The following is a 21,908-nucleotide window of genomic DNA, read 5'->3' on the forward strand; positions in this document are numbered from 1 at the left end:
ACATTTTGGACGCTAAGGTCCAGATTTGGGAGTTAGGCTTATGATAAGTACAAACAAGGTAGCTGGTTCTACCATGGCACATTTCTTTCCTTGCAGAAATTTTATATTTATCAAAATCAAATATTTTGAGCCAACTATGATGCAATAATGAATACTTCAGTAGTAGATTTTTTTCTTCAGTGACAGTGCTTGACACCACAGGGTCTGCAGGAAACAACACTGCAACTTCAAACAATGGAAGTAAATTAGTAGGAAAGAAAAAAAAACAACAAAAAAGTTGATGCACTCTTCAGGCAACACTGGTAAGAAGTTGCACCTATGATACAGGAAAAAAGTTGCGTGTGAAAAACAGCTTTGGAAGATTGTTTTATATATGGATTTTTGCTGTGCTTTTAAATGCTTCACAATTTAGACATTTGATAATTCAATTAACTCAAATCTGTTTTTAAAAGAAAATGTGAACTAGCGAGAAGGCCACTTAAGTTTTGTACCTGTATTTATTCATACTAGCCAGATTTCTTTTAAAAAGCAAAACAAAAACATTAAGTAGTTGCACACTCCCATCTAGTGGGCATCTAACATAACTGCAGTTTGATTTTTGAAGAAGGAAAATATGTTGCTTGGAGCCAATATTATACAGTATAAAATAAATAGAGATTTCAAAAAAGCTGCACTGAATGCCTTGTCTTTTTTCGTATAATACATAACAGATACACAGAGGAAAGCTAAAGTATTTTATTAATAATTTATTGTCAGTAAGAAAGACTGGCTAATGGTAGTTTTCAGTAAAAACCTTTACAAGACCATTGCATCACAAATATACAGACACTATAAAAACTGTGTCATGGTGGTTTTGGTTCTAAACAGGTATGCAGAGGGTCCCCAACACACTTTCCAAGAAGGGAAAAAATGTTTACAATTCTAAAATACAGCAACCCATTTAAGACATTTCCATATATCTGACCCAGAAAATAATCAGATCTCGTCTAACCTATGTACAGCTGGAATCGCATGAACATGCTGAAATCCTTATAATGAAATGCCAAACCTCAATGGGGGAAAGTGAAGCCCTGATTATAATAATAGTCAGGGTGCTAGTTTAATGGCACACTAACACCACTAGATTCAGTGGAAAACAAATTCACAAAATATCTACAAAATCTAGTTAAAACTATTAAAATCAAAACTGTACATAAAATTTACAAAAAAGATTGGAGAAAATTAATTTGCATTAGAACTATATAAATATGTATCATGCTAACATGGTGAAGTGGTATGTGGTTGGTTGGTTTGTTTTTTTTTTAAATTTCTTTAACAGACAAAAGTAAGTACAAAAAACACTTTCAGAAATGGCACAGCCAATGGAAACCTTTGATCTGTCCAATTACAGTAGGTCAGGAAATGGAAATAGGCTAATATGTTGAAATGAGCTGCATGATCCAGTGCAGCCATGCCAGTTTTAGCTCACTAAACAAACGCATTCAAGCACTGCTGCCAAGAAAAAAAAAAAGCTCTTCAAGAACCCTTAAAATTCATTCAAGCCTAGGCACTTTTGTTGAGTGTGAGTGTCAGACTTCTGTATGTTGTTGAGAATCAAGTGGAGGAATTGTCACATCTTCAAAGTGGCCATCATCTCCACTCTCATAGTCACTCATCATTACCTCAGACCCCATTTCACAGCATGCTGACACATCGGAGCATGAAGCCGTGGAAGTGTACACAGACAGGGACATGTTGTCTACAGTGGGTGCTTCGAAGTCTCTATTGTACCCTAAAGTGTAAGGAGCATAAGGTTCTCTATAATTACTGTTGACTCCACTAGTTGTGTTCTGAGGTTCTGACATATCTGCTGGGTAGTGATGGGGAAGGTATTGATTAAGGTTGAACCTCTGCCTGCTTCTTGTAGAAGAACCCAAGCTGCCCACTGCCGGCATGTCTCTGGGTGGCTGTATTGATTCAAACTGGTCACTGTATTCTGGTGGTAATGGCGGGAGCTCATCGAGTGCAGGAAAGTCATCAGGTGGAGGTGGGAAATCGCTTTCTATGTCATAGCCTCCAGGATAGTAATCTGTATCAATGACATTTGGATCTGTGTAAAGGGGAGCTGGCTCTTCAACCACCTCATAATTTGGGTACTCTTGGATACCGGGCAGTTCAACACTCGGCATCCAATCTGATGTATCCCAGTGATAACCTGCAGTGTGAAGTGGGTTTAAAAAAAAAAAAGTTGTATTAGTATTTTGCCCTCAAAGTACACCTGTACTGGAAAATCAACACATTGCACCGAAGACAACATGACCACTAGTAATAAGGACATAACTTATGTTAATTACTTCTGGAGCAATCTGCTCCCGGTTTCACAAAGACATTTAACACAAAACAACTTTATAGTATGCCATGCATGAAACATTTTATTATTTTGTCCAGATTTGGAGTATTAATATTTTGGTCATCTCACCAAAAGTGGGAGGCGCTGCAGTTCATCTATGAGATGTGCTGACACACACAATGGTACACAATCATTCTTCTGGTAAAAGATAACCAAAACAGCCTCCCTGAGGAACCTAAATTCCTATGGATCGACACTTGTGTAGTTACTGATTACACCGATATCAGTGGTCTTTTTTCCTATGAATATATATATTTAGAACACATAAACTTTGTGTTTCCTACTAAGGGTAGTAATCTATGTTTGGTAAAGTGTATAGAATGTTTAAAGTAACTTTACCATTCTACTTAAGATTAACATACTGATTCCACTAATTACTGTCCTTCAACTCTATGACTACTTCAGTAACTGAATTCTGCAGCATATAACTTTTAAACATATTTGTAAAACCTTTTCTTCTCTATTAGTAAAGACATTTGCATTCAGACAAAAACAAAATCACAAGATTAAATTTATCATGCATAAATAACAGAACTGCTCCCTGTTTGTAAGCCTTTTTTCTGAGTAAGTATAAGCCAAACTAGTATCAGTGGTAGAAAACACCACTCAGTTTAAAACCTTTTTAATTTTCAGATAGGCACTAAAAAGGAAAAATGTTACAGGATTCATGGTGGCTAAGTCCATAAATGGCTATTAGCCAGGAAGGGTAAAGAATGGTGTCCCTAGCCTCTGTTCATCAGAGGATGGAGATGGATGGCAGGAGAGAGATCACTTGATCATTGCCTGTTAGCTTCACTCCCTCTGGGGCACCTGGTATCGGCCACTGTCGGTAGACAGATACTGGGCTAGATGGACCTTTGGTCTGACCCGGTACAGCCGTTCTTATGTTCTTATGATCTAAGTAAGATGTGAAGTCTAGCAAATAAACAGTAATTACTGCAAACAAATACACAGCAAACAACTGAAGGTAAGTCAGTATTAAAAAACAAATATAACGAAGAGTTAAGTGAATATCAAGGAACAACTGCATGCAGAAGTCACCTCTTGAATTGCTGAGGCCAGGAACAGCAAAAGACTCTTTAGATGTCAAAGTGAGAAGAAAAAAGGAGAAAAGATTTGAATTAGGTATCAAATAGGTGAACTAATGTGAAGGCATACAAATAACAGCTGTACAGCATGATGCTTCTGATGGACATGCTATGCTCCCTTACTTTTCTCTATTACAATGTTGGGGAGGGTAAAACTGCCATTAAGAGCACGTCTACACTGCAAAGACATCTGTGGCCGGCTTACGTCAGCTGACTTGGGCTCGCAGGCCTCAGACAAAAGGACTGTTTAATTGCTTTGCGGTGTTGGTGTTTGGACATCGGCTGCAGACCAAGTTCTGGAAGCCTCCCACATTGCAGGGTCCTAGAACCCAGGCTCGAGCCCGAGCCCAGCCGTCTACACCACAGTTAAACAGCCCCTTAAGCCTGAGCCCATCAGCTGGCTCGGGCCAGCCACAGGTTTATAATTGCAGCGTAGACCTACCCTGAGTTACACCTGTGCAACCAATGTAATGGGGTAACATTTTGGGGTAACAGAGGGCAAAATTTGCTTCCTGTCCTGTTGAATCTAGAAGGGCTGGAGCGCCTACTTTAGAGACATGGATTATGAGAACACAGGGAAAGAGAGAATAAATACAAATGTAGAGACTTCTCAAGATATTGCTGAGCAGAGGCAAAATCAGCCCTTGCTTAGGCAAAACTCCCATTAAAGTAATTTTTGGGAGTTTTGACTGAATAAGGGTGGCAGGATTTGGCCTGAAAATTGCTTCTTTGTTCTGCATGGTTTTATGTGTGGTTCTTCTTACAATAAACAGAGCTCTGGGTTTTCTTTTTAAGCATAAGTCTACCACTAATCGCATACAGAAGATGTAAATTTGCAGGGTGTTTGGTAAAGCTTCAGGGTAGTTTAAATATTAACCCAGATAAAATATTAAATGATTAAAAATAAAAACGTGAGTCTCTGAAGAATTGTTCTAAAGGATACTAAATGTCTGCATCTCTCCACCTTATCTTGATACTTGGCCACTGTTCAGATCACTTGTAACTCCCAATAAAAATCCCACAAAACATCATTTTTTTCTAATTTCTAACCATCAGAACCACAGAAAATTACATTAGTCTAATTTTTTCAGAGGTTTCTTCCCACCCATTCTCACAACCCTGCCCATTATACATGGAATACACTGTAATTTTGAAAACCTTTGATCAAGCACTAGACAAGTATACTAGTGAAATGTTTTCCTGGCACTTGTAATTAGAAGGGGAAGTCTGTGCTTTAATCTACTTGCCCTTCTGTTTCTATATTTACTTTAAATACTACACAGTACTTAGTTTTTATAGGGTAATAATTCAAATGGCAGCCACAGCTACAATAAACAGTTTTATATTTTAAAGGTGGCTTCACTCTGAACAAGAGTTTAATTGATAAATCCTTTCTAGGAAAGCGTAATACATCCTTTCTAATTAAGGAATACGGAATATTCAGAGGGGCAGGAATACACTTTTTCTCAGTAGCTGATCCCTGGAGTCTATTTCAGCCCAATGCCTGAATCAGCCTCTGCAGATCCATGAGGGGGTTGGGAAGGAATGGATTATTTGCATTGCATTGGATCCTTTTGCCTCACCCTTCCTCCATCCTGCTGAAGGCAACAGGTCTGGAATGGGATTCCATACAGTTCACAGGGTATGCACTCCTGCATGAACTTGATTCTCTAGTCCCTACCTTGACTATCCAGCTCAGACACCAGAAATATCTTGGGTTTGCAGGGGGACCTCTGCAGCCACAAAGCAAGGGCCTGGGATTTGATCCACAGTCAATATTTTGAGCACATCGTTTTATAAGGAAAGCAGTCTTTGCGTTACAGATTCTCAGTATACCAAAAATGGGACAGACTCGTTGGCAATGTTTTGTATCTTCTGGAGATTACGGAGTGTAAATAATTACATTATTGAAAGTTGTCTTTGTGTGTGAGGATGAGAGTAGGGGCTGCGCACTGGCCCAGATCCAAAGACCACTGATGTCAGTGGTTTGATTCTCACTGACTTCAAAGGGCTTTGAATCAAGCTCATTGTGCCTAAGGCAGGCAAAATGCCAACTGGAATGCACAAGCCCCACTGCTCCTCTTTACTTGGAGCAATGTGTGCCAACTCCCCTCACTGCTGGCCCAGCTTTGTTGCGCAGTTTTGAAGGACAACTAACCCATGGCAGCCCTCTCCCCCCACTCTGTCTACACGCTAGAGCCTTGTGCAACGAGACTATAAGGACTAGGATTGTGCCTGATACACTGCACAGGTATTTGTGGAGAGGAGGCATCTCCAAAAAACAGGCCAAATTTTGTTAGGTGCATATATGTAGGCACTCACATTTGAAAAATTGTCCATACGTTTTATACATCTGTACTGAGAATACACACAAAAACAGATGCTACTAAAAATACACACATTTTCTGATCAGTAAACTACATTTCATAATTACCCATCTATTTTACTACCACATTACTACAAGACAAAAACATGCAATATTCTGCCAAAGCAGTAAATAAAAAAGTGAAAACACATATATACCTTCTTTTTCCACCGAGTCAACAACAGCATTGACAAGGTGTATTACAGTCACTATGGAAGCTTGTAAATGGTATGGAAGGAGCAAATTAAAACAAACCTATAGTTAGTATCAATTTAAACAGCATACATGCATATAAAGACATAACAATAAAAATAAGTTTTCAGTGCTTTACTACCTTAGCAAATAACAATGTAATATATATATATATATATATATATATATATAGTCGTTAATTTATTCTTCTGTATAATGGCAACTTGATACCATAACTAGTCTTGAAACCCAAATAATGTATGCACAAGAACAGGGTTTTTGAGTTAGATAGGAATTTCTGAAATGTTTTGTCACCAAATGACTTTAACTGTGGTACTTACTCTATAAAGATTATAAAATGGACTTTTCTAAAGGACCCCAATGGGGAGGTTAAAGGGATTAAACTAGGGCTCCCATAATATATATATTCATTCCACTTTAAAACCAAAAATTGTTGGGGAATCTTTCAATGAAATGAGACTGAAAATACTAGCGAGGATATAAGAGAGAACGAATAAGGAAAATACCAAGTAGCTACATAGTTACCTGAGCAATGTGTTTTTATAGTAGCAAGCTGCACCAGTAAGCTAAGTGGTCTTGTGCATAGCTGAATTTCAAAGGCCTTTGATTTGGCATAGTAAGTGCTATGTCACAATACTATTCTACTTAAAAACAAACAAACAAACAAACAAAAATGAATACAAATGAAAACAAAAAGCTTACTAGACTGTGTGTGTGCACTCTCTGTCTAGGGAGGGGAAAGGGAACAGGAGAAAAAAGAAGTACTCTTGCAAAATCAGATTCTACCTCATATACACATTATTACTGAAGTGACTAGCAGTTGTATGTATATATTTGAGAGCGGATTTGGTTTCATGGACATCTTTCTGACCCAATGTCCAGCAGAAGAGCTGAGTGACATTCTCTAACTACCAAAATGGCATGAAAGAAGCACTGCTGTGATGCTAAAGCTGTCCCTTTTGAGATAAGGAATTAAAAGAACTCTCTTGCATTCAAGTTAAAATTGATATCCTTTAAAAGGGGAGGAGGGAAGAAAGAAAAGTGGCTGACTACTGTTCTGGCCAAAACTGTTCTAAATGAGGGTCCGAACTTGCCATTGCTTCATGTCTAGAACTCCCACTGAAGCCAGGGGAGTTGTGTGTGCCTCAGTGGTTTAAAGCAGATTAAAGGTTAGTCTCTCCCCTATAACTACATTTTCACTGCCTTCATTGCTCCAGGTAGGATATTATGTGACATATGGTACTTTTCACATCCATCTTTATCTGTTCACTTTCCCATCAATATGTGATTGAGAGTCCAGGCAAAGATATTTGGAGATTATGAGGTGAAGAAGTGCTATTAATATAACAGCAGCTTGCTTTTTAGTGAAAACAGAAGTTAAAAAAACCCCCAGAACCTGCTTATATATAAATATATATATATATATATATAAACCAGAGTCACCATCAAAATACTATTTACACTGATTATAGAATAATATTCTTGTTTTATGTATTGGCATGTTTTTGATACACAGAGGTTTTGTATATATTCATATCTGATCATGACAAAAGCCAGATAATTACTACTATACTTCTACAGTAAAATCTCTTTTGCACAACTTCCTTCATTACTAATATAATCAAACTTACAAGCAGTCCCTTAAACTCTGCTCTCACTCAGTACTGATCTGATCCATATGGGAGCTGAGGCCGCAGCAAGAAAAAAAAGGAAACAAATGAAACTGTAACACCAAAAAGTGTCAAAGCTAAAACTACACTTGTGCAGAGGCTAATTTTTTTATAAACTTATAACCAATGATTACATATATCAAGACACTTTTGTACCTCCTAACACCATCAAAGACCTAATACTGAATTTGTTGTCGTTAGTACTTTACAGTGGAGTAAATATTTTGTCAGGATACAGTATTTAACATGAAATGTAATACAGCTGAAACATTTATTTGTACAGGTTTAAGTAGCCTTCAGGAACTAACCTATAGAGTATGTAAATAAAAATATCATATTACATATATACACAAATAGGTATAAAATTTATCCATGGATATAGATAACTATATACTTCTATATGGAGTGATAGGCAGGGAGGGAAACAAATGAATGTGAGCAATAGAGAAGAATGATTAGGCATTACATACCATTGTCATCGCATGATTCTGACTGGAAGGAGCTAAGGGACTGGACCTCAGACATACTTTCTCTAGTGCTGTAAGGATGAGAGGCCTTTTCCTCCAGAGGCTTCTTTGAAAGGCAAGGATCAAGATCTACTACTTTGGCTGAAAGCATAAAGATATGTAATGTCAAAAAATTAATGTACTATGGATTGAACGTTCTTCATAAAAATTAATGCCCCTCAGGAGTCCGAAAATATTTGAGAGAAAATCTCTGATCAGGAGGCAACTCCCAGAGCCAGTAAAATATATCTGTGTAGACTGTTCCCCGTATGTGATGTATCTCGTGTCCTGCTGTTTACAATAAAATCTAATGGACTCAATATTTTTTCTTTGTGTAAAACACATCCATAAACTCATAGCCCTATATAAGTACTATAGATTCAAACTCTGAATTCTAAATATAGTTGTACCACAAATGTATTTTAACAAAAGTAGATTGCTTACTGTCATAGTCAAAATCCCAGCTCGGTTTCTGAATTGAGTCACTGTCTGAAGGAGAGTTCGATGGAGGTGGCGGAGGCAAGTTAGGTGCCACACTGCAGACAGCCACTGCCTTTCGGTGGCCATGTACAGAATCTGGGTTAAAGGTACTGAACTCTGGATGCTCTGGGATGGTCGATCCCTCAAAAGAATTCCTGTCAAGATTGTTCCTGGAGTCACTTGGAATGCTTGGAGTATAAGAAATGGGCCGAACAGGCACCTGGGGTGGGATATCTGAGTAAATGTTCTTATTCAGTTTTGAATCAAAATATGGTCTTTGCAAGAAAGCTGTTGTTGTTCCCAGGTGTTTATCTTCAGACTCTGGTTGGCGTTTCTTCTTTCTACTGATCAGTTTGCGGCAGAAAACAAAAATCCCAACTAATAAGAAGATTCCGGCTATGAAAACAATAATTCCGATTACTTCTGCTAAGCTAATGTTCCAAGATGTTGAAACGTATTTATTGAGAACAATCTCTGCACAATATCTTCCTCCAAATCCATGGCTACAATTGCAGTGATATGAGCCATATGTGTTCTCACAAAGGGCACCATTGAGACATGGATTTTCTGTGCATTCATCAACATCAGTCAGGCACCTGCCAGAGCCAAGAAATAATAGTGAACGTTAATGCTACTTAACTAATACTACATGAAACTCCTAGTACTCAGCAGTTGCAGATTTGTTTTGTTTTTTAATATACAGAATTTATATTTTGCTGTACAATTAGCTATTTTATTATATTGTTTTCTTATCTGGGGAGTACAGCTACTATTTTTACCTGCATTTTTTCACTGCTGTTTCCCCCAAAATAAAAAAAGAGGTTGTTAACTCTTCAAGTGCTGGTTTTCCACACTGTCACATATACTATGGAGGGCACATAAACTGGTGTTACCACAGCATCTAGCGGGTAAAGCATCAATTTCTTATTGCTAAGTGATATCCATTTTACACTTTCCTAAAATACAAGCATTTCAAAGATGACAGAGCCGAGACACCAAACTTTCTTCACCATTTCAACCTTGTACCATCAACAATATTAACTGAATTGCTTTGCCCATGTTCATACTAGATTCTGAGTCCCTAAACCATATCCCATAGTGGGATCTACTGACGTGAATCCCACTTGGGTACAGGCTTCTGTATAAGTGAATTCCACTGGAGGAGCTGGAGCTTCAGTTGTAAGCTTCATGCCTTCTTATATGTAGTGAGCATGTCACTTTAATAATTTTTCATCTTGACACAAACAATTTTATTAGGGCAAGATTTGGCCATCCTTATTTATGCTGAGCAGCACCTTATACTGCAAATAGCAGGAGCACCCATGCTTGAAGTGTGATAGGGAAGTTCTAACGCTTTTTGCTGCCAAGCTGCTGAAGAATTATGTTTGAGCAATTTGCTCAGAAACAACTACGAAACAATGTTAATAAGGAAAAAAACATTGCAGTTTACAGAATGAACTGCAAATGACATTTTCAATTTTTCATTACGGCATTAGTTGATTAAAAACAGATTAGGACGAGACTGCCTCTTTTGATCCTGACACAAAAATGTTAGTGCTTCCTTATTTACAAATGAACAAACTGAAAATATTAACATATTGATGAGTCTTTCCTCCAGAAAGGGAAATTAGGTCTATAAATTCCACACCAGCTGATATGGAAAAGTCGGCTCTAAAAGAAACTCTTTTCTCTTAAGACAGTGTTGTTCCAATGATCAAATGTGCAAGGAATACAGCTTCTAAATTTATGTTGTTTGCACTGTGCTGTACTACTATGAGAGCTTTGAAGTTTTAATATTCTGGACAGTATTTGTCATGAAGGAATCCAGATCACAATTCTAATGAGCATTTGAGTAAGAAATAAATATTGTGCATACAAGGTAAGCACCTATTTCAGAACAGTTAAGGGTGGGACATACTAGCATAATTAATCTGAGTGACACAAACTTTCTGCAAAATTTGAGTTTTCATTGTTACAAAATTCTAAGGGTTCTGGCCCAAGCTAAATGTTCTTATGTTCGTACTAATTCAGTTATGTGCTAATAAAAGTAAAGTTGTTAAAACTGTAAATGTAATCAGATGTACAAAGCTACAAACCTTTCTCCACGAAAACCAGCCTCACACTCACAAACGGGCCCATCCAAACTATCAATACACTTGCCACTATTTTTGCAAGGGTTGTCTTTGCAATATGGACCCAACTGACACCTGGAAAGGGAAAAAATGTATAAATTATCTTCTTCCCATAAATGGTACAAACTACAGGCCTGATCCTGTACGGTGTTGAGTGCTATTAACTTCAACTGACTTCAGTGAACACAAGGGTGTCCAAGACCTCACAGGGTCAGGCCCTAAATAAAGTAAATGGAAGAAGATATACAGAATCTTATTTATATTGTAGGACTCCAGAAGCATTCTTGTTACAGTAACACATTATAGATTTATATAAAAAGTATAGACATTGAATGTAATGACTTGCATTTTTATAACAAACAATGAAGATGTACCTCTGACCAGTGTATTGTCCTCTGCACTGGCAGACAAAATCATCACTGACCGAAATACAAGTGCCACCATAAAGGCAAGGATTGGAGGCACATGGATTGACACTCACTTCACAATGGGTTCCCATAAACAAAGCAGGACACTTGCAATAATAACCTAAAATCAAGCAAACACTGTATGAAAGACATGCCTTTAGTGCATTCAAAGAATCTACCATTTCAAACCTATTGGGGCGGAGGGGGGTGGGGAGGCAGGGCTGGCAGTCAATATCCCCTCTGAAGGGAAAGGAAGTCTAACTTCTCAAGTTTGATTAAAACAAATAGAAAAAAGAACACAAAATGGCATTTGGATGGAGACAATATTTGTTAATAGAAATATAAACAATTCCAGAACCCACACCTACTCAACACCCCTCTTAGAAAAAACTTATGGCCCAGGATCAGAGGATTGGAAAAGTGACTTAAAACAGCCAGCAAAAGAATTAATAAAGCCTACCTCCATTTGTCAGTGGATTGCACATGCCGCTATTCTGGCAAGGACTGCTTGAACAGCCTTCAGTAGCAGTCGGTAAACATCCAGGAGATACATCTACAGATTCTTCCATATGTGCATAATTCTGTGGTTTGCTGTTTAGTGGTAGCTCTTGCCCATTAAGTACAATGGAATCCATACATCCTCTGAAACCATTGCTGATCTGTGGACTCCTCCCATGCCTTGTACCTTGTTGCCGAACATGTCCACCAAAAAATACATAGTTATCTAGGTTTAGTGTTCTAAGCGTGCCAGGAGCAGTACCAGATGCAGTGTGCACCCTGTCCAGAACCAGCCGGGCGTAGTTTCCATCCACTTCAAGAGACACTGAATGCCAATGACCATCATTAATCTGAATACTCTGAACTGAGACAATGCCAGGACCACTGCCACAGTCAAATTTATACTGTAGCCTCCCATGGTGAATCTATATAGGGGAAAAATAAAAACAAAAACAAACACCCACACATCATTAGCTTTTATTTTACTCTGTGACAATCAACAAACATTATCACCTTAAGCAAATATGCTAAATATTTATGCCAGTAGAGGTTCCCAATTATGTTAAAGAAATGACAAAGCATTATTAGATGTTGGTCATATGGGAGGTTTATTTATGTTATATTTCATGATGATGATGAATCATTGAGCATATGGCTCTTTGTTTGGCTTGATTAAAATGTGTGTGCTTTACTATGTCTTTATTTTTTCCTGTGGTAAAGGATGTGACAGATTGTTAAACAGATTAATTAGACACTGTTTAAAGAACCAGGGTCTCCCTCTTCAGTGTCCCCACTTGGGCGCTGTTTCGAGAATATATCTTCAATATCATTTCTGTATGATATATCAGTATATTTAAGAAAGACTGATCTTTATTTTAAAGTTGATAGTTTTAGATAAATACTATCGGCTGTAACAAGAGCGAAGGACCAATTTTATTAAAGAAAAGGAATTATTACACATTAAAAAAAGCTTTTGATAAAGGCTTGCTGTCATCTGGATAAATAACAATTTTTTTTTTTACTTTGAAGGCAATATTCATTATGAGAATTCTGCAATGGTGGAATTATTAAATCTTTAAACTCTGGTAATAAAATATCTTTTAATTAGGCTTATGTAAAAGCAAAGTATGAGGTAGAGATCTATGCAATGGTAGATTATAATATACCTCTAAGATACTATAGTCTGTTCCTCGGGCATACATGACAACTGCATGGGTTGAATATGTTCTAAGCCTCATTGTGAGCTTCATTTCCTCTTTGTTTTCATTTTCCAAGAGACGATATTTCACATAGCTGCTCCCAGTAAATGTCACTGACGAACCAACTGATGCTTAAAAAGGACAGACAGGCATGAAATGATTTAACACAAGATTAAAGCCAAAGTTCCCTTTCAAAGTACTGCAGACTTATTTGAAGCATTTCAGAATTAAAATCTCACCAGGACACTGGCCAGGCTTGTCACTATGGCAAACACAGGTGTACTTTCCTTCCTTAAGATCTGCTATACATTCAGTACCTTCGGGGCATGGGTTTCCTTCACACACATTATTCACAAAGGGGCACTTCCCTTCTGTAAAACAGAGTAAGTGGTTAATTTTTCAGGCATGGTAATTTAAAGCAAAACCATCTTGAACTTAAAATACAAAACAAAACAAAATCCTTAACTTTAGACAATGGGAATGTAAAGTGGTAGTTATGTTGGGTGACTGACAAGAAAATAGGCTAGGCAGCAAGTATATACGGTAGCTATGGAATTCCTGAACAGTCATAATTTCAACTCCTGCCAGCAGAAACTCTGAAATAAAAATGTGCTGGTGTACCAAGGTAAATCCAGGTAGATATTATTTTAGTGTAAGGTTGTTTTTGTTTGTTTTTTTAAACTCTCGAAGGGTGCAGGTTTTTTTCCTTTGTTTTGTTTTTTTGAAGGCTATCAAAAGATGTGATCCCTCACCTACTATAAAACCTTAATTATTTTAGAAAATAATATTGTACTTACTTAAAAAAAAAAAAAAAAAAAAAGATTCATAGTACAGATCCTCCTCTGGTGTAAATCAGCATAGCTTCATTTACTTCCATGGAGGGTCTGGTCCGACATATCCAGCTCTACAGCCATGTTTTACTATGACAGTTGAAGGTAAGGCTCCTGGCAGTGTCCAGAGGTTGTGTGGAGCAACATTCTAAGCAGCACCAGAGAGACAGACAGGTGCTTTGTATGACTTGCATGTCAAAAGACAGGCAACTATCCCAGCCTTCAATCAAGAAGCAAGGTAGGGTTGCAAATTGGGATGTTCGCTTTTATAAAACAAATAAATAGAATGCTTTAGAAACCAAAAACCCTCTTATGGCTTTACACTGGATAAGCTATCAAAAGGTGGACAGCTGTATGTGGGCCAAGAACTACCCTGAAATCATTTCCTTATTCTTCTCTTATTTAGCATGAAATGGCACAATCGTGTCAATGGTGGCTATAGCATATTTTTAGTGTTTGGACTACAAAATTAATGTACCATTAATGTCTCTGGTTGTTTGAAATTATACCATTTATTTTCAAGGTACATCTTTTCCTTACCTTTGCAAAGACAAACTGCTGTTCTGTGGTGACGTGGAGTGACAAAACTCAGCCTGGCTGTGCTGTGGGTTGACATGGAATTCTCATCTATGGTCACTTTTTCTTCACAAAATTTCCAAGGACAATCCAGGTCTGCACAAAGCTTGTGGAAAACATCAAGTATCTGGACACCTAAGATCTCCTCAAGGTCAGCTACAGAGGAGTTTATCTTCTGGAGTAGAATTCTGGTTGGATGTTGAGAACCACCAGATTTCTCAACAAGCAGTAGTACATCGAGGTTTGAAGGAGGATCAGAGGGTTGCAAACTAACAATCTGTATGTCACTTCTTCTCACACCCAAAATATTTCTTAAAGCTCTCTGGAAATTGCGCCAATAGTCACCAATGAATTCTTCAGGAGCGAGGTTTGCAAAGCGTATAGCAATGCTGTGGTTTAGCAATTCTTGTGTGATTTGTCTGATGTGCACTGTAATGTCAGCTGCAGTAGTAAATTTTCCATCTGTAACAGTGATATTCAGGAGGTACTGTCCTATGTCTAGCCTTTTGTGTGCTATCAGTTTACCACCTGTGCTAGAGACAGAGAATAAGGATTCCATCTTGGGATCCAAACTGTATGTTAAAGTGTCATAAACATCTTGATCGGTTGCATGGATTTTCCCAATGACACCACCTGAATATTCTTCTCCAAAGGCTGTAATAAAGATTTCTAGCGGCAGAATTGCTGGAGGATAGATGCTCTCCTCAATAATTCTAATGTCAATGTAAGTCATAGATGACAACTGTGGTTTTCCATTATCTGCCACCTATTAGAAAACAGAGAAAAAGAATGAATTTCTGCTTTGTCTCATCAGATTTGAATAGAAACATTTACTGTACTGTAGAGAGAGTAAAACAAGCTTGCAAGATGCTGCTTTCAGAAAAAAAATATAATTTTTCTTATAAGAAGATGACTTATTAAAGTTTTATACATAACACTGGTCTTGAAAACCTAGCAGCGACAACATAAATGGTATATATCAAAATTACAGATGTATTTCTATTATCTGTGCAATAAAATTTAAACTGATAAAGCAGAAAGGACACCTTTTAATAGCGTCGCTGCTATTTATTAAAATAGGGAAAAAAGTTGTCAGTGTGAAGCTCCAAACACACTATTACACAATACTAGCCACTGATACATAGTTTTCAGGCAATAATATCACAGTAAATATGACAAGCTAAGGATCTGAAATAAAGTTTCAAGTCCTAGTGATTCATTAAGTATTGAAAAAAATCTCAGTCGTCAAAGATTAAACAGATATGATGTTTATAGAAGAGTAGATTTCTTTGCATTTCCAGATACATTGTTAAAAATGCACAGTAGCTTGTTTCAGACAGCAGATGGCGCTTGAACTATTTTTTTATTTGAAACGTGGAAATATCTTACAGTCACAGTGACTCATGCAATAAACATCCAACACACACTCTTCTCCATACAGTCATTGTGAGAACCTCAGTTAAAACAAATCCAAATGCCAAACATTATATTAAATTGAAAAGGCAGAAAGCTATGTTTAATTATATTGTGTTTCATGATTTGTCATTGTGATGAATAGAAACATCCTGTGACGGTATTTGCTTCAAATAACTCTACAAATTATTTTCAACAGTATCAGACTGTCTAGCTCCAGTAAAATTCAAAGACTTTTAAAACATGATGCCAGCGAACCCACAATCCATTCTGGCACAAGGACACATACTGTGATACAAAGAGAGGAAAAACAGAAAAGGAGAGTGAGATAATGTCCTCCCATCCTTTCCCTTCCATTTTTCTTATCCTTCCCTTCTCAGTTGTTCCTGTCTTTGCATTACCTCTCTGGAGCAAAGTTCTGTCACAGAGAAGTGAGCATTGCAACTCTAATAGGACACATGGTACAGAGTGGCACAGGAAAATCATATGTTGTGTTAAAAAAATTTGTATAGTTATTGTATTACTATTAGAGATGGTTAGTGCTCTTGGAGATAGGGACAGGAAAATCATTTTATATTTTCATACACAAATCCAAACTTATGAAAATCTGAACACAAGATTTTTAAAAGGTATTACGTGTGCAATATTTACCATTTTAATACTGTATAACCATTGTAGAAAGATAGGCTTATATCTGGAAATCTGACTTTTAGTAACCCAAATGTTTAAATAGGGAGACAAAACTCAAGCGCAAGCTATGTTTGGTTTTGCCTAGATTTCTGACTGGTTGTTCTAAACATAAAGGGCAGAATTTGGATCTTGGGGAGAGGTAAGAATGAAGAAAAGAGAAAGAATAAAAAAGAACAAAGGGGCATGTAGAAAAAAGAAGAAAGAAGAATTAACTAACGTGGATATATTTAAAATAATTATATTGATAGTATTTTAAATGGAGCTGGTTAGGAATTTTTTGCCATAACATTTTTGCCGCAAACTTTTTGTGGAAACAAATCAGTTCAGACAGCGCTTCAATCAGGAGAGTTTCTCACGTCTAGGATGAAATTTTTGTGAAAACCAGAGACACCCACCTCAGAAGAGCCTACTGATTAGGGCATTCATTGGGAGATGGAAGACGCAGGTTCAAAACCCTGCTCTGCCTAATTGGGTGCCCTAGCCATGAGGCTATAGAATAGTCTTTCCCTGGCTAGGGCAGAGTATGCACTTGGGAGGTGGGAGATTCAGGATCAAGTCCCTGGTCTGATACAGGTAAAGTGGGTCGGGGTTGTGTTCTTGAAAAGGGCGACCAACGTCAAAATGACGTATATTGGGGACCTGCTGTACAGCAGTGCCGTAGGGAGGAGGGGACACTTGATGGGCAGGCAATGATGGGGTGGGGGGAAGAGGCAGAGGGGTAGGAGCGATCTGGCCACCTCTCCCTCCTTCTAGCCGGTTTTGCTGGGCTCCCGGAAAAATAGGGTGCCCCAGAAAAATGTCAATTGTCAGAGGCTGTCAGGGGACAGACTGACACAGAGAAAAGGTCTACAGAGAAGTCAGAAGGAGCTCTGTCTTTCTCTAAATCCAGGGAATCTGTAAGCCTTAGGTTATGCAGGAATGTATACAGACATTGTTTTTAAGATCTGTGTTTCTCAAATGCTTTTAGAGTCACACACTAAGCTCAGAAGGGACCATTATGATGGTCTAGTCTGACCTCCTGCACAACGCAGGCCACAGAATCTCACCCACCCACTCCTGTAATAAACTCCTAACCTATATCTGAGCTATTTAAGTCCTCAAATCGTGGTTTAAAGACTTCAAGTTGCAGAGTGACCCGTGCCCAATGCTGCAGAGGAAGGTGAAAAACCCCCAGAGCCTCTGCCAATCTGCCCTGGAGGAAAATTCTTTCCCGACCCCAAATATGGTGATCAGTTAAACCCTGAGCACGTGGGCAAGACTCACCAGCCAGACACCCAGGAAAGAATTCTCTGTAGTAACTCAGATCCCACCCCATTTAACATCTCATCATAGGCCACTGTGCATCTTTACCGCTAATAGTCAAAGATCAATTAATTGCCAAAATTAGGCTATCCCATCATACCCATCCCCTCCATAAACTTATCAATTTTAGGCTTGAAGCCAGATATGTCTTTTGCTCCCACTGCTCCCCTTGGAAGGCTGTTTCGGAACTTCACTCCTCTAATGGTTAGAAACCTTAATCTAATTTCAAGTCTAAACTTCCTGATGGCCAGTTTATATCCATTTGTTCTTGTGTCCACATTGGTACTGAGCTTAAATAATTCCTCTCCCTCCCTGGTATTTATCCCTTTGATATATTTATAGAGAGCAATCATATCTCCCCTCAGCCTTCTTTTGGTTAGGATAAACAAGCAAGCTCTCTGAGTCTCTTGTCATAAGACAGGTTTTCCATTCCTAGCAGACCTTCTCTATACCTGTTCCAGTTTGAATTCATCCTTCTTAAACACAGGAGACCAGAACTGCACACAGTATTCCAGATGAGGTCTCACCAGTGCCTTGTATAACGGTACTAAAACGTCTTATCTTTACTGGAAATACTTCGCCTGATGCTTCCCAAGACAACATTAGCTTTTTTCACGGCCATATAACATTGGCAGCTCACAGTCATCCTGTGATCAACCAATACTCCGAGGTCCTTCTTCTCCTCGGTTACTTCCAACTGATGAGTCCCCAGCTTATAACAAAAATTCTTGTTATTAATCCTTAAATGCATGATCTTGCACTTTGCACTATTAAATTTCATCCTTTTCTTACCCTGACAACCTCCTGCCAACACCCCAAGTCTTGGTCTGCATTTAAATAAAGATTTTGTTTACGTTCTTATACTAGTGCCCATTACCAGAGCATCTGCGTATGACACTCAAAAGTAAACCATGGCTCTCTCTTCCTGCTTAAGGTAAGTATGGTACGGTTGTTATCTCAATATGGACTGAATCAGCACACACAAAACAGTGGACAGGGCTTTTCCAGGCCCCTGCATTAACAGGTAGGAGCTAATCTGAATTTTTTTGATGAACCATTTTTTTGCCTGAAAACGCCAATTTGTCAAAACAAACTTGTTTTGGGAAAAGGCTGCTTTCAACAAGGTTTCTGAGGATGGAATTCCATTTAAAAACCAGAGGGAAAGACACTCACCCCAGAATAGCCTGGCAGTTAGCCAAGTGGTTAGGGACGTGGGAGACCCTGGTTTAAGTTCCTACTCTGACTGTTTCAGAGGTCTCCCACATCCCTAACCACTAGATCAGTGCTTATTCCTGGGTGCCTCTCTCTGTTCATGGAAAAAATGGGAAAGGTCACGGTTTCATCCCATTGTGGAAAAAGACAATGTTGGAAATCTCAAATATTTTTGCAGGATGGGAAAACAGTTTCCCCACCCAGCTTTAGTGTAAAGCAAAGCTATGTTTTTTCACAAATGTTAAATATTAGTTAGGGGAATAATTTGGAGCTTTGGAGAAAGGAATTATTATTGGCCTTTAAAGAATGTATAGGAACAGAGCAGAAGATTTCTCCCAAAACAAGAGGTCTAGAAATGAAATATAAGACTTGATCATGTGCAACATTTTGGAAAATTTTTTAGCCCTAGAATCTTGATTCCTCTGTTCATAGTTATCTTATTTATCAGTCTATAGCTGAATTAAGACAATGAAGAGTCGTTTGATCTTTTCTTATGGCACAGTCATATAACAGATATAAAAACGAATCTGGGAAAACTAAGCTATCAAAGAAAGTGAGATTTATTGAGTTAGACCATCTTCCCTTTATTGATGATTGCTTTGATAGCAGCCTGTTGGGTTAGAAATTAAGCCAAAAGTATAAAAAACATCTGGTACTTGAAAAAGTTAGAATATCAGCGACAGATCTTCAGCTGATGTAAAATCTGTGCAGTTCCATTGACTTAAATGGAATCAGTGAAATGTGCTGATTTACATCAGATGAGAATCTAATCCATCCTGTGGAAACACTGTTACAATACAAAATGTAAATCAGTATCAGATGTGTATCATAAGAACCAAACCTGCATTGCTATAGAGGCCTGTAAAAAGAAGACTGTGCTATATAAAGGTATTTTTTAATCAATAGGTAACATTTCAGTGCTGCAATGCTGTGAAGTCTTTATTAATCCCTGTTATGGACATGTGAGCATTCTCTAGCTTATTCCTCCAACTTTCAGTTGGAATAGGAAGAAGGATGCAACAAGGCACTGCCCTCTGTTACCACCAGTAGATGGTCTCAGGAACAACACTGCAGATCTAGAGCAGGGGTTCTCTACCTTTTTCTTTCTGAGGCCCCCCAAAATGCTATAAAAACTTAATGGCCCACCTGTGCCACAACAACTGGTTTTCTGCATATAAAAGCCAGGGCCGGCATTAGGGGGTAGCAGGCAGGGCAATTGCTTGGGGAAGCTCAGATGCTCAGGCTTCAGCCCCAGGTGGTAGGGCTCAGGACCCCCAGCTTCAGCCCCATGCAGTCGGGCTTCAGCTTTCTGCCCTGGGCCCCAGCAAGCCTAACACTGGCCCTGGTTGGGGGCTCCCCTGAAACCTGCTTGAGGCCCCCAGGGGGCCACAGACCCCTGGCTGAGATCCACCAATCTAGAGTCTGGCTGTTTTCTTGTGCTGTAAAATGTCTGATAAGAAATGAAGGAGAGGGACAGAACTCTGAAAAACAGATGCAAAATGAAGGAGTGGACAAACACCATAGGACAAATATTCACCCTATTTACTCTTCACTTACGCCTTAATCTTGCAATGAAATCCACAAAGAAAGTCCCCACACCTGCTTGGAGTCCTGCTGAGGTCAATGGGGTTTGCCTGTGGCGATCTCATTGCAAGAACCACTACTTGGGATATACAGGTCATGTCACACAAATGCAAATGGCCATCCTCCAACCACAGGGAAAAAGTGAACTGGGTAATTAAACTTGTTAAAAACACAAACTGGCTAGAGATAAGCCTTTCATACCTTAATATGGAGAAAATAATGATCCTTCACTTTGCGTTTCAGTGCAACAGATGTGGTAAGCACTCCCTGGTGGTTAATCTCAAAAGCGTTCTCTTCATTTCCACTCAGAATGGTGAAGATGAAAGGTGGACCATTATGGGAAGAATCCTTGTCTGTCACTGTGAGCTGGAGCACACTAAATCCAACAGGCTTATTTTCCTATAAATGTATAGGAACATTGCATCAGACAGTTTCATTATAACAACGTAATCAGTGAGATACTCTGATTGGTTTTCCTTTCCACAACAGAAAAAAGTCAATCGGTATCACAGTATCGGCATACAAAAGGTGTTTTTTCTACTTCCTGGAAAATTTTCCAGTTCTCTTGGCTTATTTCATTAAAAAATGTCATGGCCTTGAAACTCCATTTTTTTTGACCTTTGGTCTTAATAAGCATGGTACCTTTGGATTAATTATTAACTCACCAAACATTCAAATCTAGCTAATTCTACCTATTAAGGAAAATCACAGTCCCTGCACATAAGATGAGCATATGGACTGCTTTTCTCCTTCAAAATAACCATAAAGTAGGAAAAAGGGAGATGAGTCTCTGTGTCACAACCTGGCCCAGAGCTCCTAGTGAGGCAGTGAGTAAATGCCACAATTTAGCCCCCATCAAATAGCTCTCAAGTTGAGTTTTTTACACTTATATCATATCTAACTATTTGCATCATTGGGATTTATATATACTCGGAAACCAACTAATCAGATTTGTCAACTACTGTACTCTAAAAATCTCCATTTCCTTCTGGAACAAAGATTATACATCATTTCCCACAAAATATTTAAATGTGACAGCCGTGCTGCATGAAGCCCTTTTCACTTGAATATGTTGGTAGAATGATGTGGTATCGCAATGCAGGATATCAGTAAAATGCCATCCATTAAAAAAAATACCCACCCTCCCAACATGCACCCCTTCCAGGGCCATATTTTTAAATGTGGATGCCTAAAGTTGGACAACTAAGTGGCCTGATTTTCAGAACTACTGAGCAATTATGGCTCCCACCTCATTTGAATCCACTGGAGCTCCTGTCCTTGTTACATGTGGGTAGACTGGAGGGGAGTTCACCATTCTCCCTGAGGTACTCTGACTGATTAGATGGCAGTGATA

General features: G+C 38.5%; 1 protein-coding gene across 4 annotated transcripts in view; it reads right to left on the bottom strand.

The window, feature by feature from the left end:
* Positions 1–726: 726 nt before the first annotated feature.
* The window catches only part of FAT1 (FAT atypical cadherin 1), a 177,155-nt gene continuing 155,973 nt past the window's right edge, over positions 727–21,908 (bottom strand). Inside the window, exons 18-29 of one of the 4 annotated variants that reach the window (XM_032799959.2) lie at positions 20,756–20,953; positions 14,318–15,119; positions 13,187–13,318; positions 12,915–13,078; positions 11,711–12,173; positions 11,218–11,371; positions 10,808–10,918; positions 8,676–9,307; positions 8,196–8,333; positions 6,001–6,060; positions 3,431–3,466; positions 727–2,194 (exon numbers count right to left, since the gene is read on the bottom strand). In XM_032799959.2, coding sequence (XP_032655850.1) covers positions 1,569–2,194; positions 3,431–3,466; positions 6,001–6,060; positions 8,196–8,333; positions 8,676–9,307; positions 10,808–10,918; positions 11,218–11,371; positions 11,711–12,173; positions 12,915–13,078; positions 13,187–13,318; positions 14,318–15,119; positions 20,756–20,953 — 3,516 coding nt within the window. In that variant the 3' untranslated portion in view covers positions 727–1,568. Of the gene's footprint in view, positions 2,195–3,430; positions 3,467–6,000; positions 6,061–7,686; positions 7,741–8,195; positions 8,334–8,675; positions 9,308–10,807; positions 10,919–11,217; positions 11,372–11,710; positions 12,174–12,914; positions 13,079–13,186; positions 13,319–14,317; positions 15,120–20,755; positions 20,954–21,908 lie in introns of those variants that run through there. The other 3 variants (XM_075066426.1, XM_075066428.1, XM_075066427.1) reach the window with 3 other exon arrangements.

This window comes from Chelonoidis abingdonii, chromosome 5 (assembly GCF_003597395.2).
Source record: "Chelonoidis abingdonii isolate Lonesome George chromosome 5, CheloAbing_2.0, whole genome shotgun sequence".
NCBI lineage: Eukaryota > Metazoa > Chordata > Testudines > Testudinidae > Chelonoidis > Chelonoidis abingdonii.